At 44.8% G+C, this 13,177-nt stretch overlaps 1 protein-coding gene across 1 annotated transcript in view; it reads left to right on the forward strand.

The window, feature by feature from the left end:
- The first annotated feature begins 385 nt into the window (after positions 1–385).
- The window catches only part of LOC127197686 (anoctamin-2-like), a 69,883-nt gene continuing 57,091 nt past the window's right edge, over positions 386–13,177 (forward strand). Inside the window, exon 1 of the mRNA XM_051155657.1 lies at positions 386–439. Coding sequence (XP_051011614.1) covers positions 386–439 — 54 coding nt within the window. The remainder of the gene's footprint in view (positions 440–13,177) is intronic.

Below are 13,177 nucleotides of genomic sequence, written 5' to 3' on the forward strand. Positions count from 1 at the left end.
TTAAAGCTAGACTTATGCTGCCCATCATGGGCAACTACAGTACAAGTTTGTCTTATCCTAATACCTTATACAAGAAACATTGTAGCTGCTCTGCCTTGTGAAAATGTATTAACTCATGAGAAGACACTGAGAGGAGGAGAATAAGGTTAGTTTCAACAGTGGTTATGGGGGTGGGAGGGTATTCACTGTGTACACTGTTTGGGCCTGTCAAGTCACATAAAAACAGAGCCACCAGGAAGACAGAAGACTGTAGTAGGGTAGGTGTCATTCCTTCCACTTACTTCCTCTTGTGGGTACCACTGTGAGAATCTCAATTTACCTGTTATGTGCTATGTGGGCATCAAAAGGTTTTCAGAGTAACTAAGTGGCTTTTGAGGGAGAAGTCATGGGCAAGAGGCAGCAGCAACGAGAGCCCAAGGACAGTGCACTGGCCCCACTGGTGAGAGCGCAGCTCCAATTAAGCAGGAGCCAAGAGGCCAGGCTCAGGTCGAAGAACAGCTAGTGCCAGACTCGTCAAGATGGCAGTGAAATGAAGGGAGCTCCTGCTTCGCAGGAAGAGCTGGTCTCTGTGTGCTACTTCTCCGCTGTTCTTGGCTCCTGCTCTTTTGAGGTTTTGATCCTGACTCTTCAATGCCTCCTGCTGCTCATCCCCACCCCTCAACTCAGATCAGAGATTCTGCTTTTTTGTTTTGTTTTCTTGAGACACGGTTTCTCTGTGTAGCCCTGGCTGTCCTGGACTCACTTTGTAGACCAGGCTAGCCTTGAACTCACAGAGATCTGCCTGCCTCTGCCTCCTGAGTGCTGGGGTTAGAGGTGTGCCACCAACTGCACCCCCTCAAGCCCCGCCCCCTGCCTTTAACTCCATTGGCTCCCTTTCCTTCTCTGCCATTCTTCAAAGTCACACCTGACTGTCTTCCTGCCCATTTGTCCCTTTAATGACCTTACAGTTGGTTTTCTTCTTCGTGCCTTTTCAAAGTGAGTTCTGTAGACATCATTAGTCACTGGCCTGACTAATTCACTGTGGCTTTCATTTCCCCTTCCTTCCTTCCTTCTTTCCTTCCTTCCTTCCTCTTTTCATCTCTTTTTGCCACTAATGAGGCCAGATCACCTGCTTTAGGCTTTTGCTAGAGATAGCTTGTACTTGTCATTTGGAGGAAAGGGTAAAGATCCTGGTGGCTTGTGTCTTGAGCACCCACCCTGGGAGGTGTTGGGGGGGGAGAAACACTGTACCTGGGGTTGAGGCAATGTCAGAGAGCTCCAGCTTTTACTCATAGGCAAATTTGAATGAATCACACCACTGTTCTTCTGCTTGATAAAGTCACATGCCTTAAGAGATTTCTACATTTTAGGCCCAAGCCCTTTCTATCTTGGTATGAATAATTTGAGTTAGAAAAGATAAGATTAGCCAGTTTTTATTTTTTATTTTTTCAAACAAGGTCTCACCGTAGCCCTGGCTGGTTGGCCTAGAACTTTCTATGTAGATCAGGGTAGCCATGAACTCACAGAGATCCTCCTGCATCTGCTTCCCAAATACCTGGCCTAAATGCCTGTGCCACCATAACCAAAAATCCATGGGTATTTTAAGCTTCTTTCAAAAGAGCATCCAGATGTGCAGACTTTGTCTATGGGCAGCTGGATTGCAAGGCGAGTGGAGGACATAATGGTTGGCAGTTACAGCCATAGCCTTGTGCTCATCACCACAGGTGCCTCCTTCCTACTTTTTGAGATTATAGTAGAATTACAACATTTCTCCCCTCCCTTTCCTCCTCCAAACCTTCCTAGATAACCCTCTTTGTTCTTTTTCAAATTCATGGCCTTACTCTTTTCATTAATTGATTAAAACAAGGGAGAGTGACTCTTCCTTGTTGCGTGGTTGTCCTTGCTCTAAGCCTCCTACAGCACTTCCCTGTCCTTTGACCTTTGGGCTCCCATTCAAGTGAGTCATCTTCCTCAAAGCATCACACATCACAAGGCATTTCCAACTCCCAAGGAAACCAATGGGCCGTATCGTCTGGTTGGGTTCTAGTTTTGGCATTTTATCGTCGATAGTTGTTGTAGTTTCCCTTTCTTTCCCCCCAAGCAGGTCTTTTCTTTTTTTCTCATAAGAGAAGAGAATTTAGGGGCTGGAGAGATGACTGAGCAGCAAAGAGCACTTGTTGTCCTTCCAGAAGACCTGGGGTTCAATTCTCGGGATTCACAGGGCCACTCAGAACCATCTGTAACTCCAGTTCCAGGGGATGCAACACCCCCAGTGACCTCTTCAGGTTCCTACATTCCTGCAGTGCACATACATACACCCAGGCGTGCACACACACACAAAATAAAGCAAAACAAAGTCAAAGCTTCTTTTTTATAAAAGAAGAGAGCTTAGAGTGACTACTAATGCTGTTCTTATGGGTCTTAGACCTACCAGATACTCTTGATGACAGTACAATGGGTCTTGTGGTAGTACATAGGCCTTCCTGGGTGCTTTTAATTCTCCATTGTTGGGCAAAGTCAGGAGAGGGAGCCTGTATGGGGCATTGGGTCTGACCTCCTGCTTTCCATTTCAGGAGTCTGATATGTGCTGTGTAGCCCCAGATATGTTTCCTCCCTCTCTTTGCCTCATTCATCCATATGTTTAATGGAGGTCATCATGCTGGTCCACTCCCTGCCTCTGAGGGAGTGAGTGGATGGATGAGATCATGCCTATAAGTGTGTTCAATTCCTTAGAGAAAGTTCCTGTGGAAAGCCACAGATGGTGGGTAGATTGTGAAGTACTCCAAGTCCCTGTAAAACAGGACCCTGTGCATAGAACACCTTGCACACTGCTTGCCTTTGGCATAGCTCCACAGCATCCATAGCCTGCAAGTGGGACTGCATGTCCCTGGCTTCCGTGCAGGGCCTCACCTGCCTAGCCCAGCCCGATGGATGTCAACCCAACCCCTAGAGAGTATTAGGGAGGAAAATGACACGTGTTCTCTTCTAAGTTTATCTTAAGATGTCAAAAATTGTCCCTTTAGGGTGGTCTTTCCCGTGTGAAGCCAGGTTCTCACTTCCTGGTGTTCCCTACTTGATGGAGTGAAAAGACTTGAGGACATTCCTTTGTTTATTGGCAGCTGTTCCAAGCCAGTCACAGGATGCAGCGGTAACCAAGGAAGAGCCTGAGAGCTGTGGATTCATGGAAAAGGAAAGTTAGCATAGTGTAACAGAAAATGTATGTGTAATTGGAGAAGGCAGGCTGGCCGGTCCTTTATTAGCTACACTCAGTTGGTAAAAATAGTGTTTCTCAGAGCTGAGGTGCTCAAGCCAAGCCAAGCGCTTAGCCAAGTTGGTTAAATCAGTTCTCAGCTCCGCCTTATGCTTCAGGGTCTCCTCCAAGCACAGGTGCACCCATCACCCTTTCCCTGTATCCATACTGGGCATGTGCATGCCGTCTCCCTTAAGCCTTCTCTATCCCCATGCGTATCTTTTCCCTTTTTTGCCAAGAGTATCCTAGTTTTTCTCGGACACCTGAGGTGGGACCCAGTGGACACAAATAGCATCAAGGCAACAAAGGGGAATGTATTTCCATTGTTTGCCAAAGGAAGGAGCCAAAGGGTTTCATATATATATATATATATATATATATATATATATATATATATATATATATATATATATTTGGTGTTCTAACTTCTCAGGAAACTGTCTTCCCATTTCCGATGTCTATCCAGTCTTCCAGAGAGCTAGGCAGCCAGCCTCATGCAGTTGAAGTACTACCTGCTGCCCAGTATTGGTGCCACGGGCCAGCTTCCTAGAGGGCTCAAGTGAGGGAAAGATGGGCTTTCATGTAAGGCCATTGACAAATAAATGCCTGACAAGAAGGGAGAAAGGGTTGCTTCTGGCTCACAGTTCGAGGCAACCCAGTCTCTCGTGTTGGGGAGACATTGCAGTGAGAATGTTTCTAAGCTAAGGCAGCAGGAGTGATGCTGCTCCCTCACACATTCACAGAGCAGGAATCAGAAGGAGAGATGAGAGCTGGCAATCTGCTCTCTTTCTTCTCTTTGCCTTTTCATTTCATCCAAGCCATGGAAGGGGGCTACCCACATTCTGAATGACTGTATTCCTCTCAGTTGTCTCTTAAAAAACCACAAACAAACAGACCCTGACAGATCCACTCAATCACGTGCCTCAGTCTCCTAGGTGAGTCTATGTTCAGCCAAGTTGACCATGATTAATAATCATAGACACACAGCTTTCCTTTAAAGGTGTCCCTGGGACTTCACTGTACTCAATAGCTCCTCTTCTGTGCTTTCACAATTCTTGAACATACTTCCATTTTATTACTGTGAATAGTTGAGTATAGTTTGTGGTGCTGCTTAAAGGGATGGGTTTGTTTCTCTTTCTTAAAAGAAGGTACCATGTCCATGTTTATCTAGGACATGGTGTGTGTTTGTAAATATTTGAAAAAGAGGAAACCATCATTCTCTATTTAGTAGCCCAAATAAAATCCATAAGCTCTGGAAATTTCCATTCGGAGTACCTGGGTAGCATCCCAAAGAGAGAGGACTTAAAGAAGAGATGTTAGTAGTGGGCCCTGTAAGGAACAGAGCATCTGGCTGATGACCAATGAGATCAGAAGCATCTTCTTGAAGATTCCCAGGGGATGACATTGGAGAGCTCTAAATGAGAGAATAGATGGGGACCCACCCTTGGGAGAATTAACCTATCTATTTGTCATCAAGAGACTGCTGTATTTGTCTGGAGGACCAGCTCATCTCTACTGTTGATAACATAGCTGCCACTTTTAAGAATGAGAGAACACCAGGCTCAATAGAGTGAGTTATTCTGCCACTTGAGGGGAGTGCTTCTCTAGCCAGAGGACTGGAGACATGGCCAACATCTCTATGGGTAAAGAAACTATTTCCAGAAGCTAGGGGAGGGCTAGGGGGTGGAGATGGATCTAAGGAAGGGGTTCTCTGTAGTCTGATCTTGCCTTTCCCATCCTTTTCAGTGTCTGTGGGGACTTTTAACATTTGGTCTAAAGCTATGGTGCTATGTGTTGTCCCATCACATTTTCCAAGTCCTCTGCTTAGTTCCAAGTTCAGAGGATAAGGTCAGCTGCCTGAATCTGACTACACTGAGGTCTGGGCTCTTCTCTCGGGCAACTGAGAAGATACTAAGCATTTCCTTTGCTTCTCCTCCCACTGGCCTGCTCAGGTATAGACAGGTGTTTCTTGACACTACAGAATGTGGGCATATGAGGTAGCCAGGTGCACAAATCACTAAACGAAGCCCTAGAACAAAAGAATGCTTTTGAAAATATATTAATACTATGTACTTGGTATAGAACTAGACCTTTTATTTTATAATGTATTATTTAACTCCCTGAATTATCATTGAGCAATGTTCCTAGCCTTTTTCCTAGCACATAATAAGCCAGCATTTGTACCCAGAGGCCCTGGCTCTGAACCTATATTTGAAGATATTGTTTCAGTAGCACCCTCCCTGTAATCTGCAAGGGAAGGTGCCCATTTGTAAATGGCACACACTTACTGTCTAGCAAATCATGGTCAGAATGGGGGTTAGTATGGCACATACAGAGGAAGTACCAAAAAGTGCCTGCAGATGGAGATACCATGCCATGGCTCAGGCTCAGAGTGCCATATACCTGGCCAGGGTAGCTCTCTTAGAAGTAATGTTTTTGAGTAAGAGTTGTAAGGCTGACTCAAGACAGAGTTGTTCTTCTCTGTGGTAGAGTTTCGTTTCATCCCAGATGGGGAGTAGCTTGCTTTCAGCCAGAACCACAGACATCATATGGACCCAAGAGACAGAATTCACACAGCATTCAGGCTCAGCACACCGACTTCTGGTTACTAACTGTTCATCTCACCACCCCCACTAGTACATTTTCAGTGGCAAAGATGTTCCCTGGTCTACCACTATCTTGGCTCTGCTACCGAAATGACACCAACTCAAGTAATATTTGTTAGGTTGGTACCTGATCCCTCTGAGGAAAAAAAAAATGGTCCTGCCTTTGGCAGTAGCCCAAGCTACTGAAGACTGGAAAGCAGCTGGCATTTCTGGCAGGACTGCTTGCTGCCAGAGCTTTGTGCCACATTGTAAGCCAAAGAGCCCTGGGGCTTGGTAGAGGTGTGGGAGGGACACCTGGCATAGAGTGCCTAGGGCACATTCTGGGTCTCCCTGTGTTTTGAGTGTAACGGGGGTATTGGTGAATAGCAGGTTGTTTACTATCTCCTAGCCACTCCTTACTGTTCTTGCACACATCTGCTATAGTGAATTATGGATGCTAAGACACTTCCATGTATAGTAAAGGGAGGGAGGATCCATTTGAAGTGGACTAGAGAGAGATGGTTTTAAGACTAGAGAAAGGTTCCCCAGAGACTGAGCTTTGAGATATCCAGGCTGGAGCATTTGTCCACCTTCACCCTCCACTCTCATCATGGCCCCATCCTCTCCATCCTCCTCTGCCCTTCCAAAACCCAACCAGCATCCTCTCAAGTACTTATACAAATATTACTTCCTTGCCCCTTACATACAAGTATGGTGACTTCAGAATTTAGGACATGTGATGTAACAATGTTAGAACTGAAGTCATTCCAAAACCCTAGCATATGCTGTTAGGCCAGGAGGTGACTTCACAGCCCTGTCCCATGCCCGATCTGCCTGTGTCTGTTAGCATTGTACTTCTAACTTCTTCTTCTGTCTAAGCCTGGTCTCTTTAGCTGAGCTGATACCTCTTGAGGGAAGGGGTGTCCATTGAATCTCCTTAATATTTTTCAGTCTATGAAAGATCTGTTCCACTCCATCCATGTTTTAATGGTGAGGGATGCTCGCTACCACATACTCTCTATTTACTTCCTAAGACCTGACATCATTATTGACGTCCTTATATGGTCCTGAATTTAGGCAGCAACTCCAGGCATCCAGTCACATTTTGCTGTATCTCTGACGGAGGCACTTGTGGCTTCTTGAATGATTTTTGAACCAGCAAATTCTTTGCTCTATATGTTCTCCCTTGTGGTCAAGAATCTCTCCATATCCATTTACTGGCAGTGATAATCTACGTGGAGGTGGCAGAACTGTCTCCAGGAGGCAGTCCTTCTGATACCTGAAAGCTTTTTACCTTCCTCATCGGGGTGTTTTTCATGTCTATGGAAGCATTTCCTCCTTCATCAGGTTCTTTCCCAACGTTCCTAGCCACCTTCCCCATGGGTCATTATCAATATCCCTCTTAGTAAGAGGGTCCCAGACAAAGTGGCCAAAAGGTTCATCACTGGACTCTTACTTCATTGGATCCCAGTATTCCACATTTGCTAATCATGTTTAGTTTCATTAATTACATTTTTTTAGAAATAAAAATCACTATATTGCCACAAACTCACAAATTGAAACACCGTACAACTAAATTAAAGTAGTCTTGCACATACTCGCCTTGTCCCAAATGCAAGCTTTCAGGAAAAACAAACAAACAAACAAACCACAAATGGCCAATGACTACTTTTCAACACCCTTAGTCCTCAGGGAAGTGAAAAATTGGAACTACTCTGAGATATCCCTTCACTCTACTCTGAATGGTAATGGCCAAGAAATCTAATGGAAAATGTTAGAGAAGATATGGAAAAAGAGGGCCCTTTATTCACCCTTGAGTTTGTGGTACAGTGCATTAACGCAGCTGCCTTAACTTAAGAGGCCCCATTCTATATTTGGATTCTACTAGACTCCAGGCCTACAGTGCCCTAGTCTTGTTCCTGTGAGCTGCCATTGCCATGGGCTGTCCTCAAATGATCACATGGTTTCTGAAGCTGCAGTCCTCACCAGTGTTCATTTCAACCCCCCATGTTAACCTCAGCCGTTCTTGCCACTACAGATGTCTACAAGGTGTGCTCTGATCGCCAACCACTGTTGCACCTGCTTGTTCTAAGTAGTGATGATTGGCAGCCTTTCAGCTTGTCTTCTCTTGATCCAAGCTATTGAAAAAAAAATATTGATCAGAAAAGGCAAAGTGGTGAGCTACCAAAGACATTCTTTTCTCATGTAGGTAACCAGCACTCCATAGGGTGTCAACTAAACCAATTACAAATCCATCTCATTCTGCATATTGTGGAAGATCCTTGCCTAGAGGAAGGTGTACAGTCCTCCTTGGCATCATGTTCCAGAAAACCTCTTGGAAAAAACTCATCCCCAGTTTGTAGCATCTGCTTTCACATGTCTTTTTACATAGAAACCATGGTCTCTCAGGTGCCAGTTTTTCCATTTGGGTTCCTAACATTGAGCCCAGTTGGTACTACCCAGTTGGTACCACCAGCTCCAGCATGGTCAGGCTTGGAGCCAGCTTCTGGGCATCATTCCAGCATCATGGTTAGACAGCCCTTCAGGATTCCTAACATAAATGATCCTGTCACAGCTGGTGGAGGGTGGATTTGTAGTGATCAAGCTATGCAGCTAGTGTTCCAAATGGAGTCCTTATAAATTAGCATCAGGACATCTTGAAGGCCACCACAGGAAATGACATGTCAAATCCGCCAGCTTCAATTATCCAGGGGCTGCTGCCTCTGAAGCGGTACTGAGAAAGTGGATCTGTTCAAAAAGGAATTGGCCCTGTCAGGTGGAGAGTGGTGGCCTGGGAGAGAAGCAAGCTGTCTGCATTCTCCTTCATTTTCTGGTAGGGTTCCACCCCCTCCATCCCATTTTCTCTCTTGCTTCTCTTCAAAGCCTTCAATTCTTTCAGAAATGTGACTTTTTCTTTCCTCTCTCAGCCCTCCTCTCTCTGTTTCTGCTAGAGATAAAACTCGGGGCTTCTCACAAGCTAAGGATAGCAGGACCTATCAAGACCCTCCCTATTTAGATGTGAGAGATGGGGGCCACGTAGGAGATGGCCACTCTGGTACCAGATGGAGCACTACTTGCTCTGAAGAGAAGCTGGGGAGGGCAGTGTTTTATTTTTTTTTTATTTTATCAGGAGTGGGGCACCTTTCAAAGGCATGAACCCTGCTAGTGGCTACCACATTGGGGTTGGGAATCTGAGTGCGTGTTCCTGTGCTGCAAGGACACTTTGGTAGGATCACTAGTTTGGTGATAGATGAAAGTAGGTGGGGCTCTCATGCCCTTGCCCTTCAGAGGAAGAAATGACATGGGAAGGTGCCCCAAGTTACCCACTGGCACTTTAGTCAAGGGGTTCAGTGGAGTCGGAATGTCTACTGCTGAGTTCTGCCATGTTGCCCCATCTAAGGGGGGAGGAGGGGAAGGCCGGAAAAGAGTCATAGATCCTGCAGATGTTCTTCCTCCAAGCACCACGTGGATTGTGCTATCTGTTCACCTTTTTGCAGCTCCAGGCTCCATGGAAAGGATGCTGTTCCCATTGCCTTCGGAAGCCGCAAAGGCTTGACTTTGGTGTCTCTGATTGCATATCAGTTTGCTCCATCCATCCGTCTCAGTTCCTTTCTTGTTACCAGCAGGTGCCAAAGGGCCTTCCCGGCACAGTGGAGGGCTTCTAATGCTCCAGAGAGCCCCTTTTTATGCACCGCACCTCAGTCCTGAGCGCAGCTCCTCCACCTCTTCTGTTGTGCCTGTAGCTCATGGTTCTTCTTTGAGCTGATGTCTATTTTGGTTTGGATGCCAATGAGCCCACAGGTCCATGTGTTTGAGCACTGGGTCCCCAGCTGGTCACACTGTGTTGGAAGGTTGTGGCATCTTTGGCCAGTGCACTCTAACTAGCACAAATGAATCACTGAGGGCAGGCCTTTGAGGCTATAACTGGTCTTTGCTGCTTATGGGATCTTTGCCTCCAGGTCTGACGGGCATGTGAGAAACTCCGCAATAGACTCCTTTGACTCTGAGCCACTTAGCCACGCTCCCTCCCCATCCCTGCTGCCCTGTGACAGGCAGTATCTCTGAAACTGTGCTCTGAGATAACCCTCCATCTTAAACAGTTCTGTCAGGGGTTTTGCTACAGCATTAAAAAATGTAGCCAACACAGCACTATCTTGGCAGAACATCTTAAAAGGGAACCCCTTTTTACTTTGAGAATTTCCATGTGCAGAATTGCATGAGGGGTGTTTACTAATGATAGTTTTTCTCCTTAGAAAAACAACCATTCCCTGGGGGGAAAGCATGAGGCTACAGATAAGTTTTTTAGGGGGAAAAAAAAGCAAAGCCAACAACCATTCCTAATTTGATCACTGTTAACAATATGGTAGAATTCCCTCTTCTCTCAATGTGCGTCTGTGTGTCTGTGTGTGCAGCTCAAGTGGGATGTACTGTACATTTTGTGGCCTGAGTTTTTCACCCAATAATTACTGTGAACAGTGAGACATACTTAGCCTCACTGTTGGCATGATGGTTCTAAAAGAAAGTGTTGCCCTTATGTGTTTATTCTACCAGTATACAGGAACTGCCCAGCATGTTTACCTCTTAGCAGAGCCATGCCGGAAGGGCTTTCCTCATCTCTCCATATTTCTATGTGATCATCTTTCTTGCCTTTCTAAAGCATGTTGCCTGCAAAGGCACCTAGATGCTCAAAGGTCACCTTGCCTTACAGAGGTCATTAGTGAGTCTTGCTATCAGTCCCTTCTCTCTTGTCTTACCGGATGCTGCAACTGGCAGGATCATCCTTTTTCTTTCTTGGTGAAAAAGAGATGCAAATTGGAAGGGAGCCAAGCATTGCATCGAGTGCCATGCTAAAAGAATGTGGCCCTTGGCTCAAGAGCCTGTGTCCAGGAAAATATGTAATGAAATGAGCATGATAAACAGGGGAAAGGAAAGTTAAAGTCTACAAACCTCCCAGACTTCACAACGTCATTCATTGCACGTAAAAATATTTTCTAATGAGAGACAGGATGGGTATGGGTCTGGATGGGAGGGGAGGTGGAAAGGAAGTGGGAGAAGGTAGGGACAGAAGAAACTGTAATCAGAATATATTGTGTAAAAAAAATTCTGTATTCAATAAATGAAAAAAAAAACCTTATCCCATTCTCCATGCCCATGCACTAGGGCCTGCGAATGAGATGTGTAAGAGTTCCAGTGGATGCAGAGGTCATCATTGAGGGAAAACTGAATCCCAGAACTGGGTTGTTCTTAAAGCAAGTAATGTAACGACAGGTGTCATCTTAGGGCCTCATCTCTTGATTTCGAGAACAGAATTATTGCCGTAGCACAACCTTAGGGTAGCTATGAGAAGTGGCAATAAAAACAGGGTGAGGCTCAAGGAGATAGCTCGGCTCATAAAAATGCCTGCTGTACAAGTTCAAGGGGGATCCTCAGGCCTGTGTAAAAATGCAAGACATGGAAGTATACTTGTTGCTCCAGTGCTGGGGAGGCAGATCCCTTAGGTTGACTGTCTGGCCCTGCCTTCTTGGTGAACTTCAGGCCAATGAGAGACCGTGTCTTAAAAAAAAAAAAAAAAAAAAAAAAAAAAGACAAAGCCAACAAAAACCCAAGGTGGATATCATTTGAAGAATAATACCTGACTTTGACTTCTGGCCTCCATGAGTACATGTGTGTCTGCACGTGCACACACAAACAAAAACGTGATATTTCCTTAACACTCTTTTCCATATCACAAACTTGAAGGTTTGGAAAACTGAAGGCTTGGAGGAAGAAGTGGCTTGAATTCCTCTGACCCTAGGAAAGTCAGTCAGCCAGAAGCCTCTGGAAAGTGTCTGGCTTGAGACTGAGTCTAAGAATTCCAGTGGTTTAAGATCTAATGAGTCGCTCTCTAGAGTGTCAGGCACTTTGCAAGCCACGGAATCACAATGGAAAGAGATGGGTCTGATGAGCTGTGGCTGGAACCGGGATTCCTAAAGATGTCAAAATCCACAAGCATCCTTCGTATACATTGGCATGGTATTTCTTCTTGTTTTTATTTTTAATTTTTAAAATAACTTATATATATATATATATACATACATTTATATTATTACACATATATAAAATATACTACATACAGCAAGAAGAACCACAAAAAAATCAGGAATTATATTAATGTTACATTCTTAGTATTTTGGCTATTTGTATTTGGCAACCTTGGAGAAAACATCTTTCCTATTTTGGTGAGTCTAAAATTCTGAATGTAAATCAATATCTATCATATCTCATCTCTATCAACTTAAAACATCTATCTAGACCTAAAAACATCTTAAACCCTAAACAACTAAGCTTAATTGTAAAACTAAACTATCTGGTCTCATAAAACCCACCCACATTTCCTTGTATACTATAAATTGCATATAATTCCTGTAACAATGCGAGTGCCAAGCAAATAGCTGTTGTACTAAATTATCTAGGGGAGGATGACAAGAAAAATCTGAAACTGTCTAGTACGGATACATTTTAAAGAGTATATTTTGGCCAGTTGGCCAGTTCAACAGGTAAAGGTACTTGCCACGAAGCCTAATGACCTGAGTTCTGTCCTCGAGAGCCATATAGTAAAAGGGGAGAAGTGACACCTGCAAGCTGTCCTCTGAGTTCCACGTGTGCATTGTAGAACACATGTCAACACATGTACATGTGCCCATATGTGCCCATATATCCTTGGTTGGTTGCGTCTGTGAATGCAGAACCCACAGACAGAGAGGGCGAACTCTGTATGTTTCGAGTATGACCTTTATGTAGGCAAAAGCCGCTTTGTATTGGTGAGGAGACTCCCAAAACAAGACAGGCCATTGCTGTTGTCCTCGGTTGCTTTCCCAGAATTGAAGATGAGGCTGCAGGAGACACCATACACTTCAGACACAGAACTTAGAAGACTTGAGCCTTGTCTAACCTGGAGACCATCCCACTGAGGATTAGCTCTCACAGCACCAAATGGAACCAAGCAAGCGGTCAAAGGAGAAAGTCCTACCCAGCTATGTTGCATGTGAACCACAACACTGAGCAGAACGTCAGGATATCCTAAATGGAGCAACTGTGGCACTTATATACTAGTAGTAACCAATAGTCCTCTAGTTGAACTTACAGTCTGCTTAATAGGATGGAATCCATGCCTGGTACTGTAATCCTGACCTACTGCCTATGCCTGGTGAGACTACCAACTCCAGAGAAGAACCTGCTACTCCCACTTCCCTAAAGCGGTATGATTTCTAACTGAATTCTATTTATCCTTATACATACAGATAAGCGTAGCTCCAATCCCTCATTAGAGAACTGTCTGTGTGCAGTAGACAGAGAACATCACAGAAATCTACAGCTGGTCAAA

This window comes from Acomys russatus, chromosome 13 (assembly GCF_903995435.1).
Source record: "Acomys russatus chromosome 13, mAcoRus1.1, whole genome shotgun sequence".
Lineage (NCBI taxonomy): Eukaryota > Metazoa > Chordata > Mammalia > Rodentia > Muridae > Acomys > Acomys russatus.